The 27,202-nt window shown below is 49.5% G+C and overlaps 1 protein-coding gene across 2 annotated transcripts in view; it reads left to right on the top strand.

Annotated features, from left to right (window-relative positions):
• Window positions 1-5,443: 5,443 nt before the first annotated feature.
• gfra2 (GDNF family receptor alpha 2) overlaps window positions 5,444-27,202 on the top strand; it is a 56,836-nt gene continuing 35,077 nt past the window's right edge. For both annotated transcript variants that reach the window (XM_023960923.1, XM_023960924.1), the window contains exons 1-2: window positions 5,444-5,929; window positions 15,664-15,963. In XM_023960923.1, the coding sequence (XP_023816691.1) occupies window positions 5,851-5,929; window positions 15,664-15,963 (379 nt within the window). In that variant the 5' untranslated portion in view covers window positions 5,444-5,850. The remainder of the gene's footprint in view (window positions 5,930-15,663; window positions 15,964-27,202) is intronic.

Raw genomic sequence — 27,202 nt, forward strand, 5'->3', positions numbered from 1 at the left:
CAATGCCGTCTGCGCAGTGCCGAGTGCTGTCTGCGCAGTGCCATCTGCACAATGCCGTCTGCGCACCTTTACCTGTCCATGTTTGGGACAGGGCTGCACAAAAGGAGGTGAGCAGACTCTCTGCAGACGCCGGCTAACGAGGCATCAGGGAGATCTCGGCGGGAGGCGTCAGCTAAAGCGTTTGGATCAGAATTGGTCCACGCAGACGTGGCTCCTCCTCCTTCTAATTGTCCTAGAATAACGTTGTGCAATCACTTGATCGCTGATGTGTCCTCAGACTTCCCCGCGTTAATCAGTGTTAATTATAATTACCTTTTCCAGTGGAAGCTGTAATTGAATTAGTGTTGGAGAGCGAGGCAAGAGAGGTGAGCCAGGCTGGAAATTTGGTTATAAAGAGAGGACATAGAGGAGAGCCGGGAGAGGAGCAATCAGAGGAAAAGCCTGAAGACGAGTAAAAATAAGGTGATGGAAGAGTGGGAGGAGTGTAACAGAGAGGAGGATGGGAGAAATCTCCTTACTACTCCTGAGTTCGCAGTGAAAGTGATTTCCCAGAAGAATGCATCTGTTTCTGTGTTTAATTGCAGACACAGGAGCGTTTCTGTCATCAGACCAACACGTTCTTCCCGTGTTTCCTTTAGCCGTTTCCATTCAGAGACCATCGGCTCTCTCTCCTACTGCGGTGTTTCAGAATAAACCCAGAGCGGCGCCTTTGTGGGCGCCGTTATCTCAAACCCATCGTGTGTTTTGTGATTGTGCTGCAGCCAAACCTCCACATCTAAAAGAACCGCCCCGGTGTTTGAAATGAGCATCCGCTGCAGAACCAGAGAGGAGGTGCAGAAAGTTCCAGAGGCCTCAGGGAATCCTAATGAGGCTGGATGTGCTGCCAGACGCTGTCTGTGAGGAGGTAGAGGGGAGGTGCTGAGGGGAGGTAGAGGGGAGGTGCAGAGGGGAGGTAGAGGGGAGGTGCAGAGGGGGGGTAAAGAGGAGGTGCAGAGGGGGGGTAAAGAGGAGGTAGAGGGGAGGTGCAGAGGGGGGTAAAGAGGGGAGGTAGAGCGGAGGTGCAGAGGGGAGGTAAAGAGGGGAGGTAGAGGGGAGGTAGAGGGGAGGTGCAGAGGGGGGGTAAACAGGAGGTAGAGGGGAGGTGCAGAGCGGAGGTAAACAGGAGGTAGAGGGGAGGTAAAAAGGAAGTAGAGGGGAGGTGCAGAGGGGAGGTAAAGAGGAGGTAGAGGGGAGGTAGAGGGGAGGTGCAGAGGGGAAGTAAAGAGGAGGTAGAGGGGAGGTAAAGAGGAGGTAGAGGGGAGGTGCAGAGGGGGGGTAAAGAGGAGGTAGAGGGGAGGTGCAGAGCGGAGGTAAACAGGAGGTAGAGGGGAGGTAAAAAGGAAGTAGAGGGGAGGTGCAGAGGGGAGGTAAAGAGGAGGTAGAGGGGAGGTAGAGGGGAGGTGCAGAGGGGAAGTAAAGAGGAGGTAGAGGGGGGGTAAAGAGGAGGTAGAGGGGAGGTGCAGAGGGGAGGTAAACAGGAGGTAGAGGGGAGGTAAAAAGGAAGTAGAGGGGAGGTGCAGAGGGGAGGTAAAGAGGGGAGGTAGAGGGGAGGTGCAGAGGGGGGGTAAACAGGAGGTAGAGGGGAGGTGCAGAGGGGGGGTAAAGAGGGGAGGTAGAAGGAAAAAAGTGTATCAGGAGGACAGACTCCTCTTTGGGGTTCTCCCCTCCGTTCTCCTAAACCTCTCAAACTTGTGGAAACGGAAACGTGGCGTCAGAGTGACACGAACGGCGCCGTGTTTACACCTTTCTGTGACACGTCTGTCACAATGATGTTGAAGTTTGGCGACGGCGGCCAGGTTTCCGTGTCGCACACACGCCTCTAATTCCAGTAAACAAACACGGGCCGCGTTGCCTAAGGTTCATCAGAACCAGCAGGAGGTGCAAGCAGGAGTACACAGCCGCTGTTCTTCCTGATTCTCCCTCCTAAATGAGGGAGGCGCGTCCTCCTTCAAGCTCCTCCAGACTGAGCTGCTTTGATCTGAAGAGGCAGATCAGAGATAATGAAGCTGCTCCTTTGTCCTCTGCTGCTCAATGCAGAGTCTTCTGAGGCCGAAGGAGCTTCCTCCTCCTCATCCTCACTTCACTCTCATCCCTGAAGATGCAACATCTGACTTCAACTTCTGCAGAGGACGGAGGAAACAAACGAGGAGGAACAATGAGGGAGGAGGTAAAGGAAAAAGCAGAATCACCTGTGGTGATATGGATCAGCGTGAAAGTAGGAAAAAAAGGAGGAGAGGGGAGGGGAAATGGGGAAAAAAGGAGGAAAAACAAGGAAAAAAGGGAGGAAAAAGGAGGAAAAAACTAGAAAAAATGAGGAAAAGGGAGAAAAAGGAGGGATAATGAGAAAAAGGGAGGAAGAACAAGGAAACAACAAAGTCCTCCAGCGGCTGATGCAAGCAGCTCGTTTTCTGGCTGAAGGCTCTGAGTGCAGCTCCTGCACCTCCTTCTGGCCCATCACCTGGGAGGTGGCAGGCCGGTCATTCGAGGGTCCCTGCAGGAGGCGCAGGTCTTTGTGGCAGAAAGGTTTCAGTCTCCTTCTGGGGTGGGGGGGGGGGGGGGGGGGGGGGGCTGTAGGTGAAAAGAAGGCTTTGTCAGCAGAACAAAGGTTTTCAGCTCACACCAGCGGGTCTTTAGGACCGGGTCTGGGCGGACCCGCTGACACCTTTCAGAATATTTAATGGCTAAATAAGAGAAATTAGCAGCAATTTTGGACATAAAAATATTCTGATGGAGCGCCGGCCTTTTTATGCCGTCACACCTTTGCTTTAATCGTCCGAGTCTGAGGCTGAGGCTGTGACTCACGAGTCGTGCAGGTCGCCGCAGGAGGGCGGGCTTTCACCAACCTGCTCCCATTGTTCAAACGTTTGCCGCTCAGTCTGCCCACATCCGTGACCTCCTGATGCTCGGCCGGCGGCCCGACCAGGGCGCCGTCCGCTCCTCGTTGCATCGGAGACGTCGATACCTCACGATAGTTTTCCAGACTCAAAGACGGTTTCGTCCCAGAATGTGGCATCAGGAGAAGGCCGGAAAAGGTCACCAATCATGAAAACGAGATTTCTGCTGCTGGGAGGATCGGACCTCATCAGAACCATCAGAACTGGGATTTATGTATGAAGCTCCTTCAGATAACCGTTAAAACCTTCAAACCAGGGTCCAGGGCTGACTGAAGGAGAACTGTCCAACCTCTCAGGAACCAGGCAGCTCTGACATCATCACAGTGGACTGATGATGTCATCGTCATGTTACGCTGGATTCACCTCCTCTGGAGAAGAAGATGGAGAAAGAGGAAAAAACAAACGGCGTCACAGGAAGAGCAGACGTCATAGTCATTGACTTTGTCTGAGAACTGGCCCCGCCCCCCTGGCGTTCCAAACAGGAAGTAGCTCCAAAAAGCCAAAATCCCACAGACGTCTAGAGAAACAAACAGGTGTAAGTCATTCTAACCTTTTTAGCTTCTTGATAAAACTCTTTTTTTTCTGTAGTTACAGTTCTAAACTGACCAATCAGATGGCTCAATAAAAGTAGGTGGAGCCTGCTGGCCCCCACATCCAACGTTTAAAACATTTGATTGACAGATTTATTGCAGCCTGCTTCCAAGTGTAACCTTCTAACGAGCTCACTCCTGATTGGTCAGTGTGGTTGCCATAGAGATGTTCAGACCAATCCCTGCTTACTGATGATGCTTGGCTCCAACATGGCAGCGTCCGTATCACGGAAAAATGGCGACTGCATTGACTTCTTTTGATTGGAGCAGGAAGTAAAGCAGCTTATCAGATATCAAAATAAAAGTCACAGAAAGACAGTGGAGATGGAATCCCTTCAAAATAAAAGTGGAAAAGAAACAAACAGAAAGAAAATCTGTTTCAATTTAATTCAAGAAAAAAGTTCAACGAAAAGGACAAAAGATTTCAGAATAAAAGAGGATGTAAAGCTCAGACACAAAACCAAATCAGTAACAGATAAAAACGCAGTGATGATGGATTCCTGAAGAGGACGGTCCTCCTTTGGAGATCAGGGAGAAACCTTCAGTAAGAATCCGTCTTCAGCCGCAGGAAAAGGACAGAAAAACAAACCAGAGAAACTTTCTTCTGTTTCCTCTCAACGTCTAAATGACCTTGAACAAGACAACCTACCCAAACGGGCGCACTGAGAGGATCTCCTGGATCCGTGGAGGATGGCGCCTCATGATGGATCACCTGCTCTGTGAGCGCAGACACATCCGTGTTTTTGTCCTGTGAGACGAGGATTTCTCATCCCAAATACTGACCGTCGATTCATCTTCATCTTCTGCTGCGCTGAACGTCCCAGAGAACGGCAGCAGCAGGCGGACGCGGCTCTTCCTCCGACTTCAGAGGCCGCGGGCTTCAGTTTGATCAACGGGATGTTCCTGAGGCACAAGCAGCATCAGAACAGTCAGCGTTCTCTGCAGAGCTGCAGCTCAGCTGCAGATCGGCTGCAGGTCGGCTGCAGCTCAGCTGCAGGTCGGCTGCAGGTCGGCAGAGGAGACACAGACCTGCACGCCTGTGACAAACATGACACAACAGATATTTACGTCTCACAAAACTAACAAGGAGGCCATCACACATGAACTCATCCAGGACCAGAGGGTTATTTTCACAAGGAGATCCAATCAAGGCTCCTCTTAGATGACCCCCCCCCCCCCCTTCCATTGAGTTGTTCTCCCTACCATGACAAAGGTGGATAAAGGTGGAAAGATTTCATGTAATCCATGGACACCAGTGAAGATCACAAATCATTGAAGAAAAAAGGTTCAGAGCACTGTCTAGTGGGTCTAGATGACCCACCTCCCAATGTTAAAGTGACTAGAATTGAACAAGGGATAACTGACGTCATCATTCTTTTTTCTGAGGTCATAAACTGAATTCTGACCCCAAAATGTGAAAAATAATGTGTTACAAATGATTTCAACTCAACACCTGCGTTCAGATGATTTTCTAACATTTTCAAGAGTTTCTTCTTCTAATTTGCACGTGCACAAACGCGCACGCAAAAACAGGAAATGCTTTTTATTTTCGGGACAGAAAACAAACAAAAGACACTTTCAAAACACAATCTTTCCATTATTCGGACTAAAATCAGAAACTTTGATTTTATTTTATTTTATTTTTTTATTTATTTATTTTTTTTTATTGAACAATTGCAACATACAAAACAAGAAACATTCCCGCTCATTCGGTGCGCGCACGTGCAGGTATCGCGGAGGTCAGACCTCCGCTTCTGCGGCAGCGTGGGTGTGCGCGTGCCGTCACCCCGGGTCATCACGCGGAGTCAGCGCGCGTGCGTGAAGATCGAGAGTGAGAGAGAGTGCGCAGCCTCCTCCGGGTGTGGCACGCGCCTTCAGTGGGATTCTGTGGTAGCTCAGAGGAGGACCGCGCGTGGAAAGGCGCGCGTGCAGGTTTCTTCAGAGGTCCGGAGGAGACTGACGCGAAGTCACGAGACCGCTGGAGCGGATTTACCGGGAGTAGCGCGTGCCATTACGCACCGGATCGGTCCGCGTGGGTTCGGTTCGTGTGAATCACGGAGACGCCGCGCGGCTGTGACTTCTCCGAACAAGCGCAGGACGAAGAGGAGGACGTCCGTACTCACACCGGAAAGTTGGCGGGAGTCGCAGCATCTGGATATTTCCCGCGTTCATGGGTGGACTCTCCGACACGCGCGCATGGTGATGGGCAGCGGGTCGGTTCCGGTCTGAACGGGCTCGGCTGGGGGGGAGGGGGGGTCCACGCCATGCACGCGCACCATGACAGCGGAGCGTGAGTGAGAGACACCGATCAGACAGAGAGAGAGAGAATGAGACTTCCTGACCCGTGCTGGATTCCAGCTGCGCGCGCCATGATCCTGATAAACATCGTTTCTCTGCTACTGCTGGGTGAGTACACGCGCGTGCGCGGCCTTCACACTCTTAGATCAGCGCAGACACCCCCCCCCCCGGAACCAGAACGTGAAGTTTAGGCGCTGACGTGCACGCGCTCTGAGAGGAGTTGGAGATAAATTAGTTCCGCTGATCTGATCTCCGCAGAAACAACAGCTGATCTGATGAATCAAAGCAGATCCTCGAGCTGCAGACGAGTCACAGCTTCAGTCCTGCTGGATTATCTTGTTGTGTTTCTTGGAGATCCGCGTCAGAGTTGAAAAAAGAGCAGAAACTCATCTGGAAGCGCAGAGGAGCTGCGCTGCTCCTCATCTGCTCTTCATCTTCTCCAGCAGATGGCGTTTCTCTCTGCCGAACCTTTTGGAACAGCTGAGCTGACGAGGTCCTCATGAAGGCTGTTCTTCCTCTCTGCTGAAGATCAGAGGAGCTTCATCTGAGAGCTCTGGTTCTGATCTGAGAGCTCCGGTTCTGATCGGAGAGCTCCGGTTCTGATCGGAGAGCTCCGGTTCTGATCAGAGAGCTCCGGTTCTGATCGGAGAGCTCCGGTTCTGATCGGAGAGCTCCGGTCCTTCGCCCGCCCGTCTTTGGACCTGGAGCTGTGGCTCTGACGTCTGCAGAGTTCTGGTGACCCGTCTCAGGTCTGTAATCAGGCCTTTAACGAACGACGTGCTGCAGATCTGCATGCAGGTGACCTGCTTCTATTGTTAATGTAGCTTAGCCAAGATCTGGGGGCGGGGCCACAACAGTGATGATGATGAAGGAGATTTGGGCTCTTTTACTGAAAGCGTCTTCTTGAAGCTCAGACGGTGTTCACACTGGACCCGACACCGACACATGAGCGTCGCCTACAGTTGGAAGAGGTTTGAGGTGAAAGGTCAGCGGTTCAAATCTGGTGAATCTCGCTCCAGTCTTTTTCTGTCTCGGCTCTGTTATGATTAATGAAAGACTTGGCGTCGTAGAATTTCTCTTTCATGATCAGTTTTCAAACGGTGGGTACTTCAGTGAATTCAGAGGGACGCCGTCCGTACATCACTAAATCCTGATAGGTCAAAGTTCATAAGTTTTAACTTTCAACACGCGTCTGATGGCTGCCGGTTCAGTAGAGCCTGAAGATAGCCTTAAAAACGAGGGTAGCTACACACCAACACGAGTCTTGAACGCGCACATACGTGCGTTTACATGGACTTTTCATTGGTCACCTGAACGCGCACGGCTGAGGCGGTGTGAACATGACAAAAGGGAGCTTTGGACTGGAGTGATAGCATAAAAGACCAAACACAGAGTTCTTGGTTGGTCCACCGGTCCGTTCGGTTACCTGAGCCCATGAGCCAAAGGCCTGATGGCCACACAGCGTCCTGGGATTCATCACACTAGAACTGTTGTCATGTGACGATGGTTTCAAAGCCACGTTGGTCAAAATTCACTTCAGGGTTGACCAAAAACACAGACGTGCACTAAACACAACATGAAAGGCATTTGACACTTTAGTACCGGTGATGTCATCGGTGACAGGAAAAAAACCCTTCAAAGTATCGCTTTTTTTGACTTTTCATACGTTAACATCAAACCAACGGCACAGCAACGCTTTTTTACGGTTGACATCAGTTACATGAACACTCAGCGACTGGACAGTGTTGCTTATCATCTAAATGTTTAGAATCCATGAAAAGGACTGAAGTCACATTAACAGTTGACGAGTTACGAAACTTCAAAGAGCTTTACAGCAGCCAACGCTCCGGTGGTGAAGGGTTAAACATGAAAACCCAAAGTTCACACAGACGTCACAAAAACATAAAGCTGTGGACGTAAAGACGACTTCTGTGGCTCTTCGGCTTTTGCTCGTCCATCGGTCCGTCAGAGTCCTGGTCTTTAGACTCTTGTGAGAGGTCACAGTGGACGTGGGGACATTTCAGCCGTCTTTTTTCACACACTGGGACATAAACAGTCTGACTCCTCCCACTTTACTGCTGTCCAGGAACAGCTGTTCACTCCCCCTTCTCGGTTGGGGAGGCCCCTCTCAGCCGGTGCTGCCGGTGACCCTCAGACGAGTAAAAACGGTGAAACCTGTGTTCAGGTCTGTAGCAGCGGCGCTGATGCCTTCATGGCCATCACGGTAAAAGCAGATCTGCCACACATCGACAGACGGGTGCTTACGGTCCAATACCGATGGTCTATGTGTGGTCCTGCTCCTCCAGCCACATCGGGCCTCGTCACGGTGTCCGACGTCTCCAAGGTCTGCATGTCCAGAGCGGCTGGATGCTCTTCAGTCGTGTCAGCTCCAAGCTGAAGGCCTCTGGGTCGTCAAAGGGTTTTAGTTTGACTTTGGAGGATCCGTCCGGTTTCTTTTGGTCTGTCGCGTTTAAACGTCAGAGCCCTGCGTCACGCTTCCCGTCTGTTTAGTCCTCTGACGCTTTCATCTACAAGTGAACATTAATGACTTTGTGTCTCTGGAGAGAATCGGTCTATAGGAGCCGCGCGGATCAGCGCCTATCCCCCCTTAAATAGGAACCGCGGCACTTGGAGGTCTTAAGGACACAATGAGGCTTTGTTCTGAGGAGCTTTACGTGAGAGGAGGGGGCTTTAAATGAAACTCTGGATTTAACGCAGACCAGTTAAAAGAGGAGGAATATAATCCCTGCTGCTAATTCCCATCAGAACTCCAGCTGCAGCGTTCCGGATCTGCTGGAGACTTTCCTCCACACTTATTTGGACATTTAGTCAAAATAGACTCTGGCTGGTTTCCTGCGGCGAGCAGAGACTCAAGTTTGACATATTCTGAGGTTTGAAGGTGGAACCTGTGAGAACGTCTGTTCTGGATCACAGATCTTCATCATAGACGGTTCTGAGAAAACTTGAACCGCTTTCATCTCATCTGTCCGGACTGTGACTTGTCGCCACCTGTACGTCATCCGTGCGTCTAACTTCCATTATCCTTACAAACACTTCATGATACTCTTACCAAACAATGGTACCTTCTAAAAGCTCTGGACATAAACTGCTCATTTTGTCGTTCCTCACCAGAAACGCTGCTTCATCTTTTTGGTTTTGCTACTTCACTCCAACATTTTGGAAAGATTTGATTCTTTTTAAAACAAACCATGAGGCTTTAAATTATTCTATGAACATATCACGTTTGGATATTTTACACAAGGGAGATTTAATGCAGAGAAAATGTATATAGTTACCCATAATTATGGCTAAATATTTCATCAATAAATGTAAATATGCCAACAAAAAACAGTATTTTATGTTTTTCAGAAAGAAATGATTCCGTCCTAAATAGTATTAATTCCTGCACAGACAGAAAAGCTGTTGGAACAGTGGAAACATGATCACTTCTGAAACTTTAAAAGAATCCTTAACCTTTATTATTTCTGTTTTATTTTAATTTTATTTTTTAACCTGTTTTATATTATTATTATGGCTTTTTAAAATTTTTCTTAATTTCCCTGGCACATGTGAAAAGTGTGTCTTTTGCACATGGTGTGGAACGTCAATGTTTGGTATTTTGAATGTGCAATATTTGTTACTAAAGTTTGTTGAAAAACTGAAACAAAAAAAAATGGTACGTTCCATTTTCATGTGGCCCTCTGAAGCGGCTGAACGAGCCTTAAGGGAGCTGCAGAAACACCTGAGCCCCCCTGAAGAAACAGCCGCTATTCTCTAGGACTCTCCACGGACCCCATACGGGTCAACCTCCCTTTATGGGTCAACCCCCCCATACGAGTCAAACCCCCCATACGAGTCAAACCCCCCATACGAGTCAAAACCCCCATACGAGTCAAAACCCCCATACGAGTCAAAACCCCCATACGAGTCCCCCATATGAGATCCTTTTGATTTCATGTTTTACTTCGAAGCCCATCGAGACGACTGTTGTTGTGATTTTGGGCTATACAAATAAAATTGAAAATTGAATTGAAATTGAGTCAAAACCCCCATACGGGTCAACCCCCCCATACGGGTCAACCCCCCTATACTGATCATGACCCCTGTACGGGTCAACCCCCCCATACGGGTCAAACCCCCCATACAAGTCAACCCCCTATACGGGTCATGACCCCTATACGGGTCAACCCCCCCATACGGGTCATGACCCCTATATGGGTCAAACCCCCCATACGGGTCAACCCCCCTATACTGGTCATGACCCCTATACGGGTCAACCCCCCCATACGGGTCAAACCCCCCATACAAGTCAACCCCCTATACGGGTCATGACCCCTATATGGGTCAAACCCCCCATACGGGTCAACCCCCCTAGACTGGTCATGACCCCTATACGGGTCATGACCCCTATACGGGTCAACCCCCCCATACGGGTCAAACCCCCCATACAAATAAACCCCCCTATACGGGTCATGACCCCTATAGGGGGTCAAACCCCTTATACGGGTCATGACCCCTATACGGGTCAACCCCCCCCATACGGGTCAACCCCCCCATATGGGTCAAACCCCCCATACGGGTCAAACCCCCCATACGAGTCAAACCCCCCATACGAGTCAAAACCCCCATACGGGTCAACCCCCCCCATTTGGGTCAACCCCCCCATACGGGTCAAACCCCCCATAAGAGTAAAACCCCCCATACGAGTCAAAACCCCCATACGGGTCAACCCCCCCATACGAGTCAAAACCCCCATACCGGTCAACCCCCCCATACGAGTCAAAACCCCAATACGAGTCCCCCATATGAGATCCTTTTGATTTCATGTTTTACTTCGAAGCCCATCGAGACGACTGTTGTTGTGATTTTGGGCTATACAAATAAAATTGAAAATTGAATTGAAATTGAGTCAAAACCCCCATACGGGTCAACCCCCCTATACTGGTCATGACCCCTGTACGGGTCAACCCCCCCATACGGGTCAAACCCCCCCTACAAGTCAACCCCCTATACGGGTCATGACCCCTATACGGGTCAACCCCCCCATACGGGTCATGACCCCTATATGGGTCAAACCCCCCATACGGGTCAACCCCCCTATACTGGTCATGACCCCTATACGGGTCAACCCCCCCATACGGGTCAAACCCCCCATACAAGTCAACCCCCTATACGGGTCATGACCCCTATATGGGTCAAACCCCCCATACGGGTCAACCCCCCTAGACTGGTCATGACCCCTATACGGGTCATGACCCCTATACGGGTCAACCCCCCCATACGGGTCAAACCCCCCATACAAGTAAACCCCCCTATACGGGTCATGACCCCTATACGGGTCAACCCCCCCCCATACGGGTCAACCCCCCCATATGGGTCAACCCCCCCATATGGGTCAAACCCCCCATACAAGTCAACCCCCTATACGGGTCATGACCCCTATATGGGTCAAACCCCCCATACGGGTCAACCCCCCTAGACTGGTCATGACACCTATACGGGTCATGACCCCTATACGGGTCATGACCCCTATATGGGTCAAACCCCCTTTACGGGTCAAACCCCCATATGGGACAACGACTACAGAACCACAACTCAAAACGACTACAGATGGACTACTACAGGCGGATATTCCAGAAAGCAGGTTATGCTAGCTCCCACGATAAGTTTGAGGCTAAGGAAGTTGATAACCTCAGCTTTCTGTTCCAGAAATGGAGGTATGTTTCAGGGTATGTCAAGTTGCCATAGCAACTCATGCTCTGAACATAACCTGGTCTGGAGCAGGTTTAGTTGAAGGTTAGTTTGTTTTCAGAGAGGTGAAGCAGCATGGCGTGTCCATTTGAAGATGATTTAGTGGATGAAGAAGCTCAGATAATACTTTTACCACCATGAGAGGCTGATAAGACCACATATGGATGTTGGAAAGAGAAACTTTATACTTTGATCTAACTTCATTATTTGCTTCAGTTAAGATAAATCTTTTTTTTGTTAAGTCAGGTTAAAAATAACACGTAGTTATCAGACAGTTATTTTACTTTCATTCAAATTAATTCAATTAAGTAGGTGTAACTTTGGTGCTGCTGTTAGATCGGCACCGCAAGGGATTGTGGGATACCATTCCCTTTGCCTGTCTGGACGGATTTGGGTTTAAGTGTGGGTTTTTGACCAAATGTGTTTAGTTGTTTAGCTGTTTTACTGTGTTTCACTGAATTATTTTGTCCTACTAAGCTTAAGTCTCTGCACCATGAGTGAGAGGGAGGGAGAGGATGATGAGTTTATATAGCACCCCAACCGTCATGTAAAAAATTCCAAAATGAATTTATTCACTCTGTGCATATTGTTTTGTTCTTTTTATTATTATAAAAATGGGTATATCTGCCGGCTCAAACTTAGACATATGAGAGTTCAAGAATTATAATTCATTAAGATGGAAAAAAGATTACTTTAATTGGAGTATTATGACATTTAGTTAAATAAGATATGTAAATTTTAGTTGTATAAACAATTATTGAGTTTTATAGACGTAAGAAATTAGGTTGAATAAATTTAACTCAATTACTTTTTACCAATAGAAGTAATTAATTTAAGTTGGATAAGTTATATATATATATATGCGTCACGAGGAAAATAGAAATAAGATCAGAAACTCGTGCGTTTACTTTGTCCGTTCTTTTTGTCGAGGAGAATCTCTTTCTTTTGCTGATGATGCAGCCGTGTTACTTTTTTGATGGACGTATAATCTTCATACGCAGTCATTAAAATCTCAGACTCAGTCTCACTGAAGTATAGCCTCTCTTTTTTTCTCCACGCGTTTCCATGGTGACTCCGGAAATCGGCGATCCATGGAGAATGTCTTTATGTACCTGCTGTGCACGTGCATTAACCCAGGGTTACCAAGTGGAGCGTAATTACGCCAACTCATATCCGGTCTTTTGGAACCGACATACCCAGAGTAAAAAAGTTCAGGCGGTTTTCAGCCAGAGTTAAGGGTTAAAGTCAGGGGAGTGTCACCCTTGGTCTATCCTAGGCACTTTACCATTGGGAGTGGGGTCATCTAGACCCACTAGACAGTGCTCTGAACCTTATTTCTTCAATGATTTGTGATCTTCACTGGTGTCCATGGATTACATGAAATCTTTCCACCTTTATCCACCTTTGTCATGGTAGGGAGAACACGTCAATATAAGGGTGGGGTCATCTAAGATAGCACAAGGGTTAAACATGCTTCCTGGAATTCCCCCCTGTAGTCGTTTTTCTGTACCTGTTGTTCTTTAGTCGTTTTTCTGTAGTCGTTGCTATGATTCGTTGTTCTGTAGTTGTTCTGAGTCGTTGTTCTGTAGTTGTTGTTCTTTAGTCGTTTTTCTGTAGTTGTTGTTCTGAGTCGTTCTGTAGTTTTTGTTCTGTTGTTTTTGTTCTGTAGTTGTTGTTCTGAGTCATTGTCCTGTAGTCGTTTTGTAGTCGTTGTTCTGAGTTGTTCTGTAGTTGTTGTTCTGAGTCGTTGTTCTTTAGTCTTTGTCTCAGTTGTTGTTCTGTAGTTGTTGTTCTAAGTCGTTGTCCTGTAGTCGTTTTGTAGTCGTTGTTCTGTAGTCGTTGTTCTGAGTCGTTCTGTAGTTGTTCTGTAGTTTTTCGTCTGTAGTTGTTGTTCTGAGTCGTTCTGTAGTGGATCTGCAGTTGTTGTTCTGTACTCGTTCTTTAGTCGTTGTTCTGTAGTCGTTGTTCTGAGTCGTTCTGTAGTTGTCGTTCTGTAGTTGTTCTGTAGTTGTTGTTCTGAGTCGTTGTTCTTTAGTCTTTGTCTCAGACGTTTTTCTTTAGTTGTTGTTCTAAGTCGTTTTGTAGTTGTTGTTCTGTAGTTGTTGTTCTGTAGTTGTTCTGAGTCGTTGTTCTGTAGTTTTTGGTCTGTAGTTGTTGTTCTGAGTCGTTGTTCTTTAGTCTTTGTCTCAGTCGTTGTTCTGTAGTTGCCGTCTAAGTCGTTTTGTAGTTGTTGTTCTGTAGTTGTTGTTCTGTAGTCGTTCAGTAGTTGTTGTTCTGTAGTTGTTCTGTAGTTGTTGTTCTGTTGTTTTTGTTCAGTAGTTGTTGTTCTGTAGTTGTTGTTCTGTAGTTGTTCTGTAGTTGTGGTTCTGTAGTTGTTCTTCAGTCGTTGTTCTGTTGTTTTTGTTCAGTAGTTGTTGTTCTGTAGTTGTTGTTCTGTTGTTGTTGTTCTGTAGTTGTTGTTCTGTAGTTGTGGTTCTGTAGTTGTTCTTTAGTCGTTGTTCTGTAGTTGTTGTTCTGTAGTTGTTCTTTAGTTTTTGTTCAGTAGTTGTTGTTCAGTAGTTGTTCTTTAGTTTTTGTTCAGTAGTTGTTGTTCTGTAGTTGTGGTTCTGTAGTTGTTCTGTAGTTTTTGTTCTGTAGTTGTGGTTCTGTAGTTGTTCTGTAGTTGTTCTTTAGTTTTTGTTCAGTAGTTGTTGTTCAGTAGTTGTTCTTTAGTTTTTGTTCTGTAGTTGTTGTTCTGTTGTTTTTGTTCAGTAGTTGTTGTTCTGTAGTTGTTGTTCTGTAGTTGTTCAGTAGTTGTTGTTCTGTAGTTGTTGTTCTGTAGTTGTTCTGTAGTTGTTGTTCTGTAGTTGTGGTTCTGTAGTTGTTCTGTAGTTGTTGTTCTGTAGTTGTGGTTCTGTAGTTGTTGTTCTGTAGTTGTTCTTTAGTTTTTGTTCAGTAGTTGTTGTTCTGTAGTTGTTGTTCTGTAGTTGTTGTTCTGTAGTTGTTCTGTAGTTGTTGTTCTGTAGTTGTGGTTCTGTAGTTGTGGTTCTGTAGTTGTGGTTCTGTAGTTGTTGTTCTGTAGTTGTTGTTCTGTAGTTGTTCTTTAGTTTTTGTTCAGTAGTTGTTCTTTAGTTTTTGTTCAGTAGTTGTTGTTCTGTAGTTGTGGTTCTGTAGTTGTTCTGTAGTTGTTGTTCTGTAGTTGTGGTTCTGTAGTTGTTGTTCTGTAGTTGTTGTTCTGTAGTTGTTGTTCTGTAGTTGTTCTTTAGTTTTTGTTCAGTAGTTGTTCTTTAGTTTTTGTTCAGTAGTTGTTGTTCTGTAGTGGGGGTAGTTCCAGGGCAGAGCTGAAGCCCCTCAGAGCTGAATGATTCCTGTGATGGAGCGCCGGTTTGCAGCTGCTGGCAGCAGAAACAGCAGAGATCTGCTGCTCTCATCGATTGTTGTGGGGGTGCCGGTTTGGTTTCTCGCCTGAAGGGCAGAGAGGAGCAGAGAGTTGGAGGAAGGCTGTCGGGCTCCGGGTGAGGCGGTCTGCATGTGCACAGCCTGAAGCTGCAGGAATGCGTGCATACAGGAGTGGGAGTGGGATGCATCTACCTATGTGTTGCTATGAAACAGGAGTTCTGCAGGATCAGGAGTGGATGAAATCCTCGTTTCTGCAGATTTCTGCAGGAATCCAAAGTTTGGGTCCGTCAGAGCAGCCTCGGTCCTCCCAGGCTGATCCATCAGTGTAATTAGAGCGGCGGGTGGAGGGAGGTTCTGCCTGAGCTGTGGCGGTTCAGCGGCGGGTTTATCTGGTCCCTGTGCTGCTCGGTTAATTAGATTTCTCCATCGTCTCGTCGTCTCTGCTGTAATGGAAGCGGCTTAATTCCCCGTCAAAGGCCACCTTCAGACACGTTCTGCATCCGCCGCCGTGCCGGCGCTGGAAATGTCCGGCCCACCTGCAGCCCAGTGATGGAGCTGCACGGCCGGTATCACCCGGGGATTTACCTGCAACAAGATCCCGCCCACATTTCTGACTGCAGGCGGAGTTTGTCCTGGATTCTGTCATGTGTACCCGTACATATCTGTCCGGTTCTGATTCTGGTTCAGGACTGACTCTGCTGTCTTCCCTGCAGATGTGTGTGTTAGTGAGTCGGAGATGGGCCCCCCCGGATGGAGGGAACCGCTGGACTGCGTCCGGGCCTCCGAGCTGTGCAACCAGAACAGCCAGTGCAGCTCTCGGTACCGGATCATGCGGCAGTGCCTGTCCGGCGGGGACAAGGAGCGCAGCGCCATGCTGGCCTCGCGGGAGTGCCAGGGGGCGCTGGAGGTGCTGCAGGAGTCCCCGCTGTACGACTGCCGCTGCAAGAGGGGCATGAAGAAGGAGCTGCAGTGTCTGCAGAACTTCTGGAGCATCCACATGGGCCTGACTGAAGGTAAGCGGCGCCGCCAGGAAGGCCTAAGTGAAGCGGCTGCTTCTTAATGGGAAACAGGGAGGGACAAAAAGGAGAAAAGGCAAAACAGAAGGGATTTCATAAAAGAAAACGTCCAAACACAACGACAACGTCCTCATGAATTCACAAAAAACATCTACAGCTCAAATGTGAATGAATAGCCCTGTGATTGACAGGTGACCCTCAATCCATCAGCAGCTGGGATAGGCTCCAGCGTCCGTGTGACCCCAAAAGCAATAAGGCGCTTTTAGAAAATGGATTTAAATGAATATTAGTGCAAAGATCCATTTTAGTGTCACTTCAGGCTCAGTCGGGACGTTTTCGTGTCAGTAAACTGCTTCAGTGTCTCCATGGTAACCGGCGCTGAAAGCAGAGCAAACTTTAAAGTTCCACCGCTGGTCCTCCAGCCTCATGCACACGTGCACACACACGTGCACACGCACCACTGACTGGCCTAGTTTGGGTGTGAGCCGTGGTGGCGCTCATTAAAGTCTGGCTCCTTGTTCTCTGGTCCACAGAGGACGTCTCTGAGATGCCCCATAGACACACACTCACGCACACACACACCCACTCACGCACACACAATCCCCCTCACACACAAAGGCGGGGGGGGGGGGATACAACATAAAACATCTCGTCTTGGACATTTTAAAACTGCATGAAGAAGCGTGGTGCATTCGGGTGTCTTCAGCGTTTGTGTGTTTTTGTGCGTGTGTGGGGGGTGTCTCTGTGGTGTGTTTGTGGTTCTCTTGTGTTATTAGCCTGAGGCATCATGGGAGTTCTAGAATTGTAGAAACTCAAAACAGAGGTGTTATACATATGAGGATGGAGGAGAGGAAGCTGCTGTTTCACAGAGGCTGTGTGAGTGAGAGTGTGTGTGTGTGTGGGTGTGCGTGGGTGTGTGTGTGTGAGTGTGTGTGTGTGTGAGTGAGAGAGTGTGTGTGTGTGTGTGTGTGTGTGTGAGTGAGTGAGAGAGTCTGTGAGAGTTATAAAAGCTGGAAAAACAGAAATTATTTTTAAAATCAGGTACAAAGATGCAATAATTAATCAAGACAGAGAAAACATTTCTGCAAATTTAAAAGTCATAAAATGATTTTTTTACATGACTAACAAACACAGTCAGACATTTCCACTTCCAAAGTTTAAGAGCATTATTTAGAGCTCATTCATACTTTACTTTTAAATTATGTAAAGTTAAATTGATGGCTCAACCATTACAAATGAAAAAAAGAATCAAAATTTGGTTTATGGGTTTGAATGGAACATCTTCAGACCTCTATGTTAGGGAAGCGGTTCTGCCTCACTCTGACCCTACTGTGGTTCTGATGGCGGTTCTCACAGGAACCCTGGGAGTCTGAGGCAGAACCTGCCCCTCCCTGACCTCCACCCCCCCAGAGGCTTGTCCAGGTGTCCTCAGCTCACCTAACCAGGTAGTTGGAGCAGCTGTGTGTCTGTAAAACATCCATAAATATTTAAAGGCCTCTTGTTTCATGATCGATGCGTTTATGTGTCACTGGGACATTTGACACGTCTTCCTGAGCCCAAAGCTTCACAGCTTCCTATGGGAGTTCTCCTCATGGGGAACCGCTTCACTGTCAGAGGATGAACCTTCTTCAGAGGTCATCCTCAGAGGTCATCCTCAGAGACCTTCAGCTTCAGGTCTCTTTTACTCCCGGGACGTGAAGGAGGCTGTGGGGTGTCAGTTTTTTCCTGAAGGTAGGGGTTCCTGTGGGGTCAGCAGGTTTGTGTTCTTATCCAGGTTCCTGCAGGAACAGGAACTTTTCCCAGACTCACACGGACCGGAAGAGTCTGTTCCATCCATCCGTGACAACAAAGCAGCTTTTCTGTTTCATCACTGATGAGTTCATGTCTGCCGGTTCCAACTGTTCCTCCGTCTGGTTCCACGTCTTTGTCTTTCTTAGAACAGAGTCTGTCCTGTTTGTCTGCAGTCTTTTCTTCTGCCATGAATGCTTAACGAGTCGCAGGAGGATTTGTGCGGCTTAAAACTTCTAATAAACGGCGGCAGGAAGCGCCGGTAAGACGGAATAATTCGGACTTCTGCGCGTCTGAGGGGAAGATGCGTTCAGGCGGAGCAGGAGAAACCACGCTCAGCTCCGATTTAAGAAGGGGATTAAAAATCCAGGCTGCAGTCTGTTTGGAGGCAGATTTTCTCCTATTAGCTCATTTTCTCAAAGTTCAATCTTTTATTCAAAATCACTTTTCAACACAAAGAGCTTCGTTCAACGCCAGAAAAGACTCAGAAACGTGGAGAAAACCTCCTAAACCTTTTATTTCCTGAATGAATTTCAGGTCATTGAAGGACTCGTTAGTGAAAAGGCTCCGATTAGCTAAGGCAGAAAGCAGCTTTTACAGAGGACAGTGAAGGCATCACCGTTTCTTCTGCTGCGGCTTTTGGGTAAAGTTTCAGGAAAAAACGAATTTCTTACAGATTTAGTATTAAAATGACCACAATAGAGTAGAGTAGAATAGAATAGCGTAGAATAGAATATATGGCCTTTTTGTCATTAAACATAGTATAATAAAAACAGCTACAGGTGAAAAATGTAATGACCAAAAAATCCACTTATTTCAAAATGGAGGCACACACATTTTGCAAGGAAGGTGGGACCTGGGTCCATCTGTCCCCTACCCCTTCCCTGGTGGGGGGTGCGGGCCCCTTGGCGATGGCGGCCGTGTCCCTTGGGTGCCGGCTCCCTGGGCCCGGCGGTGCTCTCTCCGCACGGTGGGGGGGTCATATTACACCTGAGCCGGGGGTGTTCGTGTCCTTGGGGGGTGGGTCCTGGTCCTTGCCCCTGAGAGTTGGGCCCCGCCAAACTTCCAACAGTGGCCGAGCCTGGTCGGGCCATATTTATAACACCCCTTGTGGGCCCCCTTTTTTCCCCGGGGTTCCCCCCTCCTGGGCGGGGGCGGCGGGCCCCTGCCTTGCTCCTCCCTGGACCAACCGTGGGCCGGGTGGGTGGCTGCCTGGAGTGCGGAGCGGGTCTCCCTTGGGGGGTCCTGGCTCGTACCTGGGGTTGGGGCGGGGGGATGCCCGGAACTCCTGGGTGGTGGTGGGGTGCTCGTCTGGGGCTGTGGGCGTCCTTCTCCGGTGGGGCCCTGCGTTGGGCTCTTCCGGCGCGGCGGGGGGGCTGCTTTCCTGGCTGGGCTGGGGCGGCGCTCTCTTTCCCTCCATGCCTCCCTGCTCTCTGGCTCTGGGGGCCTCGCGGCGGTCCTGCTTGCCCTGGCCTGGGTGGCGGTCTTGGTCGCCCGGGCGGCGGTTGTTCCCTGCCTGTTCCCGTGTGGCGTTGTGGGGATTCTGGCTGCCGCTGCTGTTGCGGCGGGGGTCTGGGTGTGGGGGTGGCTGGGCACTCTCCCTCCTTCTTTTCACATTCCACCATCCATTTTAGAAGAACATAAACACTCACCTGAGCACAGGTGTTAGCTCACTTTTGCACTGATAGTTTGCATGATTGAATGAATGAAAGATTTCACACTAGTTGGTTTAAAGGCATAGGTATGCGTTCGTGAACACTATCTGTTTTGTGTACATGTCGACATGTGGACATTTTTGCAGCTAGCAGGTGTGTTTATAACATTTGAGTGTGTGCGTGGACAGGCCCCGCCCTTTTTGTACTACATTTGAACCTTACCGTAATGATAAACAACCAGTAAACCTGTCTGCTTTATGCTGCTTCATGGTCTTACCCCCCCCTCTCACTATCACCCCCTCCCCTCTCTCTAGCGTCCCTCTCTCTTCTTCCCTCCTTTCCTTTTCCGTCCGGTCCAACACCAAAGATTTTCAATCATGGCCTCAATTACAAAAGGGGTTTATTCAGACATACCTCTGGTTTGTCTAAAGATTAATAACCCCTCTTGTTAAAATAAAATATGTCCAACACAAGAGGCCCTCAGCTCTCATCTGCCTGCCTAGCTGTTGGACAGGACAAGTAAAAAAAAAAAAAATGGAGGCTTTTGTGTCGGTTTTATCTCCATAGCAACCGTTTTGCGTTTTGGTTGCCATGGGATGAAGAACAGGTCGATGTTGTTTTGAGAAGAATCTGGAAAAGTAAACTTTTGAGTTTCCTTGGCAACTGAAGTTTTTGTTACCACGCCCACATTCCAAATATGGTCATGCTGTATGTCATCATTTTGTTTAGCTGGAATTCAGGATTCATGTATTTTTAAAAGACTCAGCTAAATTCCCTTTCAGCGGTCTGTGAACATTTGGGTGAGTTTTTGAGTTTGTGTGTTTGTGTGTGTGTGTGTGTGGAATGGAATGGAATGGAATGGAAGGAGCTGCTGGTCTGACAAAAAGAGAAGAAGCTGAGAGACTTTCCAGACATTTCCACCGTAAAAACGACTGTTGGAGCTTTTTATCATCACTGGAAGCTCTTTCGAAGTGAAACAGAAACACAAGTTTGTTTCTGAGTTCAGCTGCTGTTTTTGTGTCTCAGTTTCTCGCTGTGTGGGCTGGACAGTGGTGTAGTGGTTAGCACCCTCACCTCACAGGGAGAAGGTCCTGGTTGGGTTCTGCGAGGAGTTTGGACGTTATCCGGTTCTCCACAGTCCAAAAACAGGATTCATAGGTTCATTGGTGTCTGTGAATGTGAGGGGGTGTGGCCCTGCGACCTGTTCAGGGAGAACCCCGCCTACATCCTGTAGTTGGGATAGGCTCCAGCAACCCAGTGACCCTGAGATCCTGAGAGGGGTTCAGCGGGTTCTGGAGATGAATGGATGAATGCAGTTCTGCAGGGGCCCACTGGGGTCTGCAGGGGCCCACTGGGGTATGCAGGGGCCCGCTGGGGTCTGCAGGGGCCCGCTGGGGTCTGCAGGGGCCCGCTGGGGTCTGCAGGGGCCCACTGGGGTCTGCAGGGGCCCACTGGGGTATGCAGGGGCCCGCTGGGGTCTGCAGGGGCCCACTGGGGTATGCAGGGGCCCGCTGGGGTCTGCAGGGGCCCGCTGGGGTCTGCAGGGGCCCACTGGGGTCTGCAGGGGCCCGCTGGGGTCTGCAGGGGCCCACTGCGGCCCCCCGGCAGGCCCCTTCAGAGTCTGAGCTGCACTGAAGCTGGGAGTGAGCTCCAGCAGAAACCATGTTGGACTTCTGTGGCGTTGATGATGACGTCTGATACAAACCAAATTTTTTTTCAAGCTCCTCCCCCCTCGCCAGCGTGCCTCCATCTATGTGGCGTTCAGGGTCAGCAGAGGATGTGGGTCGCTGCGTCCCAGAGACGGCGCTCGGCTGCCTGGAGGCTGTTTGAAAAGAAGACGCCGCCGTTTCACCGAGGCGTTTAATGAGAACGTCGGATGAAAGAAGATCAGTCCTGATCCACCGACATCAAAGCCTGAACTGCAGTACAGAGGAGAGACGGCTGAACGCGGCGTTCTGGGGGGGTGGGGGGTAAAGTGGCGTCGCTTCGTTCAAACGGCTCATTATAAAGTTGATTTGATGTCCCTCTGCTGGTCTGAACTCTGCTCCGTTTCCATGCTCCTCCTCCCCAAACTCCTGGTGGCGTTCTAAGCTGAACGGATGAGACGGTCCCACACGGATCCGGCAGGAGGAACCGCCTGCAGAGCACAGCGGGCCCTTTGTTGGGGGGCCTCAGTGTTTGACAGAGACATCAGCATTCATGTCAGCGCTCTGCTCTCACTGGAGGCAGACAGTCCAGGTGTTGTTGTGGAGGCGCAGTTATCTGAGAAAAGACGGCATTTTCACTCCAATAGATGCTTCATCAAACAGAGCAGGCGTGTGCACGTATGTGCACGTACAGCAGAACCCCCCTGAACCCCCCGACAGCAGCTCTTCAGTATTGATTCATCAACATTCAACACAAACAGCTTTCAGCTCAGAGGATCCTCATGTGACTGCAGAACCGGGATGACTTTGTCACATGACCTTACAGGGGGGTCGTTCTGGGGGTCTTGGGTTGTCCGGCTCCATGGAGGGTCCTGCATCTTTAGGGGAGCTCAGGCGTGTCTTTTGAGGGTCGTACCACCTCCTCATGAAAATGGACCGTGCCATTGTCGTGCGTGTGTCATGAAGTATGATTACACTTTTGACGTACAGGTGATGCTGTCGTCCTGGCGCCACACTCTGGTCCTGACAAATGCTGCGCGCACGTGGTGTGCACGTGATCCGTTAGTGTCTGCAGGACGTCCACACACACTACACTCTGATGAAACGAGCATGAACCTTTTCTCTCTACGGGTTCACTGAGCGGTCCACCACCATCAGATTCTGCATCATCCTGAACCGGTTCTTCACCTGAAGGACAGCCTGGACTGAGGTGGACCAGTTACACTAACACAGCTCTACCGAACATGGAACCAAGCTGAGTCCAAACGCGCTCGGGTTGGATCTTCTGCTTCCTCAGACTTACAGGAACCAAACGATAGGCTCCGCCCACAGAGAAGGTGTTGGGAGCCCGAAACTGATCTTTGTAGAAAACGCGGGTTCATTTTCTTGTGGGACGTCTGTCTGTACGATGATAGACTGAACAGATGAGACAGACTCTGGATGCTCATCAGCTCCACTGCAAGCTGCTAAATGGTTTTCACAGGTAAACAGACAGGTGAGAAAAGCAACAGCTGCTATCAGGACGCCTGGAGACAACATGACCTTCAGCCCAGCAGGAGTTTGAATCAGCAGCCGAGCTAAAGGGAGACGCGCTCCTCCTGGAGAACATGGAGATGAGGAGACAATGAGTGAGATTCTCTGCTGAACAGGTTTCTGGTTCCTCTGTGGAGCAGAAGAACCGTTTGACGGTTCTGCTCCTCCCTGAGTGACGGTTCTGCTCCTCCCTGAGTGACGGTTCTGCTCCTCCCTGAGTGACGGTTCTGCTCCTCCCTGAGTGACGGTTCTGCTCCTCCCTGAGTGACGGTTCTGCTCCTCCCTGAGTGACGGTTCTGCTCCTCCCTGAGTGACGGTTCTGCTCCTCCCTGAGTGACGGTTCTGCTCCTCCCTGAGTGACGGTTCTGCTCCTCCCTGAGTTCCTCCTCTAAATGAGGCAGACGTTTTTCTGCTGCTCTGAGCTCCTGGAGGAGCTGAAAGGCGTTTTGATCGTTCTTCCCGCCTCCTCTCACAGGCGCTCTGTTCTTTCTCAGATGATTTGGAGAATAATCTGTTTTCTAAATAATGTTTCCTTGCAACCCAAACACAAATGCAGGGGGAGGGGGGGGCAGAAATGCAGACAGATGAATCCACGGTTAGAGTTCTGAGCTGATCCCCCCGCTCTCTGTCCTGAATCACACATCCAGCTATAAATCATTCATCACAGATTAAAGCTGTGTTTCTGCAGGATTTCATGTCATGCAGATGTTGGGAAGAAATTCTCATCTTTGCTTCTTCTGGAGGAGGGGGAGGAGGAGGAGCTTCTAGAGGTCTTCAGCTCTACTCCGGGTCCAGAAGATGACATGAAAATGTGACAGGTTCAAGAAAATGTTCTGACAAAGTTCAGAACCCGCCTTCATGGCGCCCTCTGACCATTTGGAGGCGGGACTTTTACAGATGATTTATGTTTGAAGCATCAATAGTTGAGTTTCAATCTTCCTCTGTTTTGTTGCTACAGAATAAACCTGTCGTCAGATAAATGCAGTGTTAGCGTATGGGTCACATGGTCTGTCGCTACGCCATGCTAGCTTCACACGGTGTGAAATGTGGCGGCGCTGCAGATCCGGTGAATCCGGCTCCAGGATTTTTCTTTCTCCGCTCTATTCCGATAAATGACTGACTTGGTGTCGCAGAATTCCAGCCGGACACAAACCAAACCTTCATTTCTCCTTATTGATCAGTTTTCAAGCGTTGGCGTGTTTTGAAAAGGACGCCATCCGTACATCACTGAGAAATGCAAGCCCCTGATTGGTCAGAGGAGCATCGTCTCCTCAGGCTGCTGCAGCTGTGACCTTAGAGGTGGATGAATGCAGACACATCTGTCTCAGCTTTAGTTCATGTTTATGCACATAAATGCAGGAGTTTTGATCCCTACTTCTACCACAGTCGATCAATGACACAGGATTCCAGATGTTTTAAGGCTAAAGGTTAAAAAAGAGGAAAAATGCTGAAAAAAATCCAACAACAAACGGTGAAGGGCGATGGAGCGCGGAGCCACTGTCCACGAACGTATGATGAACGATTAAAGAACCCCGAGGAACAACTGGAGGAGCAGCAGTGAGGAGGAGAAGCTGCTATCTGCTCCACTCAAGCTCCACAGCCTCCAGCTAATAGGCCGAGCCCCTCAGCAGGACTATTGAGCGGAGCTGTTGGGCTCCGGCTAACGTCTGGAGCTCCAGCCAATAACCCGATCCTCATCACAGAGGCGCTTCGGAGTCGGCCTGTCAAACGTTTAACTCTGACATCGGTGTTTAGCGTGCAGCCAAATAAACGGCTCATTTAGCGGTCTGACTAATGACTGATGTGTGCAGCGTGCAGCCTAATGAGCGCAGTATTGAGCGCGCGGCCTAATGACAGAGCCGCGGGCGCGTTTCTCCACTGAGACTCCTCTCTTCTGTTTACTCATCTCATCCTGAGCCGCCTGACACGAATGCAAACACGAGGCGTTGTCGTGGCGCAGGAAGGCGGCCTTCGCCAGATCGCAGACGGGGCTCGGGGGGGGGGGGTCTGATGGTGTCTTTGATTCCTGGATGCTGCAGAGACAAACGTCTTTCTGGATGGTTAGATCCCAGGACATTAACCTAGCGAGCAGGAAACGGGGGGGGGGTTACAAAAACCAACACACACACCTGGGGGGCTGAAATTTGCTCTTGGCATTTGACCCTTCCCTGGGGGGGGGGGGGGGGGATTGGCTGCAGAAACGACCCCTTAATTCTGGGCCTTTGGTATGACTCCACTGGACTTGAACTCATGACCTTCCAGTCTCAAGGCAGACACTCCACCACATGGCCACTGAGTTGGTGTTACACCTAATAAATGTAGCAGCATTTAGGGACCATCCAGCTCCATTGCTGGGGTTAAAACGGACTGCAGGTTCACTGTTTACACGATCAGCTGTTGTTGCTAGGCAACAGCAAAATGCCAGCGGAGAGTCTGAAGGACCAGGTGGTTTTACCGTTGTTCTTCCTCACTCACCAAAACCTGTGCACACCTTGTACAGGGGGGCATGTAGAAACACTGAGGGAGGGGGCAGTAATTTTACAGGAAATGTGGACAGATTTAAACATTAAATCAAAAACTGTCTTCATACGTTTCGGTTGTAACTTCGTCTGTTTGCCTACGTTTCATTTTGACAGTTAGATTAAATCTCCTGTCCTCGTCTTTGTGGTGGTGCAGTTGTCGACCTCTGATCAGAAGATTGCAGGTTCGATTCCCGCCTTACCCTTCATCGTGATCATCTCGCTCTTCACCATTGCTGTGTTGATGTGAGACTCATTATACAGGAACCCCCCCCCCCCCCCCTCTGCCCCCACTTATCCCCTTGAACGATACAGATGCAGGAACATGCATCACGCCTACCTGACAGGGAGAAGAGCGGCCATCAAACACGCCGCCGTGGTTTGTTGGAAAACAAGGAGGAGCCGGATGCTGACGGATGAGAGAACAGAGGTCAGATCCAAAGGTCACCGTCTCCAGTACCTGTGGCTCTGGAGGCTGAACGTTTCCTCAACACGTCTCTGAGGAAAAACATTGGAGAGGGGTTGCAGGTGTGTCAGGACCCCCACCTGTGGAGACAGACGCAGGAGGAAATGTCCGGACAGACGGACAGGGACCTGCTGAACCCCCGGAGGCCCAACCCTCTGAGGTTCTCATCCCTCGTCTGCCTCCGTCTGTCCTCCATGACCCGTTTCTGTTGGTTCTGCTCTCATCCTCTTCCCGCCTGTCATCACCTGCAGTCATGTGACTCTTGGTTCTACAGCAGGATCCGGACCTTTTTCCCACAATCTCACCTCTGACCAGCTGACTGGGTGGACAAAGTAAACTGAGTTCATGGACGTGACCTCATCCCAGTCTCAGGTTGGACACTCCACCACAAGGCCACTGAGTTGGCCTACAGACACTGTTGATTGTCACAGACTGGACGTGGATTTACCCCCCCCCCCATGGAAACATCTGTCAGCTCGTCTCCGTTCACAGAACCTGAACTTCAAGGTGCCTCGCCGTTCCGGAGCGCCATGATTAACCTTCAGGTGAAGCTGTGAGCGTGCCGTCATTAACGGTGCAGCTGAGCACTTTAACATGAACACGCCGCCTGGCTCTGCTGTGATCACGTGATCACGCTCATTAGCTCTCATTTGAAGGTCAACGCGTGTTTATTGATCCCCTCAGCATCTTTATGACCCTGCAAACGCAGCTGGACGCTGAAGAGCAGAGCGTCTGCGGCGAGGTCGCACAATAACCATCATCACGCCGTTTACAGAGACACGGATCCAAGATCGTCCTGGAGCTTCAACCTGAGTCCCAACAGCAGGCCCACTGCACCACAGCAGACCGGGTCTTCTCCAAGAACCAAAAGGTCTGCTCTGCTGGTTCTTGTGGTTTCAAAACCTCCTGGTCTCTGTGAAAATCTTCATCTGCGCCGAGGACTCATGAGGTTTGATGTCCTTTGTCCTGACGATGCAGACGGGACGGATAAACGTCCTGAAGCCCTGATCTGTGAGGGTTTGATCGCTGATCTGTGAGGGTTTGATCGCTGATCTGTGAGGGTTTGATCGCTGATCTGTGAGGGTTTGATCGCTGATCTGTGAGGGTTTGATCCCTGATCTGTGAGGGTTTGATCCCTGATCTGTGAGGGTTTGATCGATGATCTGTGAGGGTTTGATCCCTGATCTGTGAGGGTTTGATCGATGATCAGTTGAGTTTGATCCCTGATCTGTGAGGGTTTGATCCCTGATCTGTGAGGGTTTGATCCCTGATCTGTGAGGGTTTGATCGATGATCTGTGAGGGTTTGATCCCTGATCTGTGAGGGTTTGATCGATGATCTGTGAGGGTTTGATCCCTGATCTGTGAGGGTTTGATCCCTGATCTGTGAGGGTTTGATCGCTGATCTGTGAGGGTTTGATCCCTGATATGTGAGGTTTTGATCGATGATCTGTGAGGGTTTGATCCCTGATCTGTGAGGTTTTGATCCCTGATCTGTGAGGGTTTGATCCGTGATCTGTGAGGGTTTGATCCCTGATCTGTGAGGGTTTGATCGATGATTTGTGAGGGTTTGATCCCTGATCTGTGAGGGTTTGATCGATGATCTGTGAGGGTTTGATCGATGATCTGTG

This window comes from Oryzias latipes, chromosome 12 (assembly GCF_002234675.1).
Source record: "Oryzias latipes chromosome 12, ASM223467v1".
NCBI lineage: Eukaryota > Metazoa > Chordata > Actinopteri > Beloniformes > Adrianichthyidae > Oryzias > Oryzias latipes.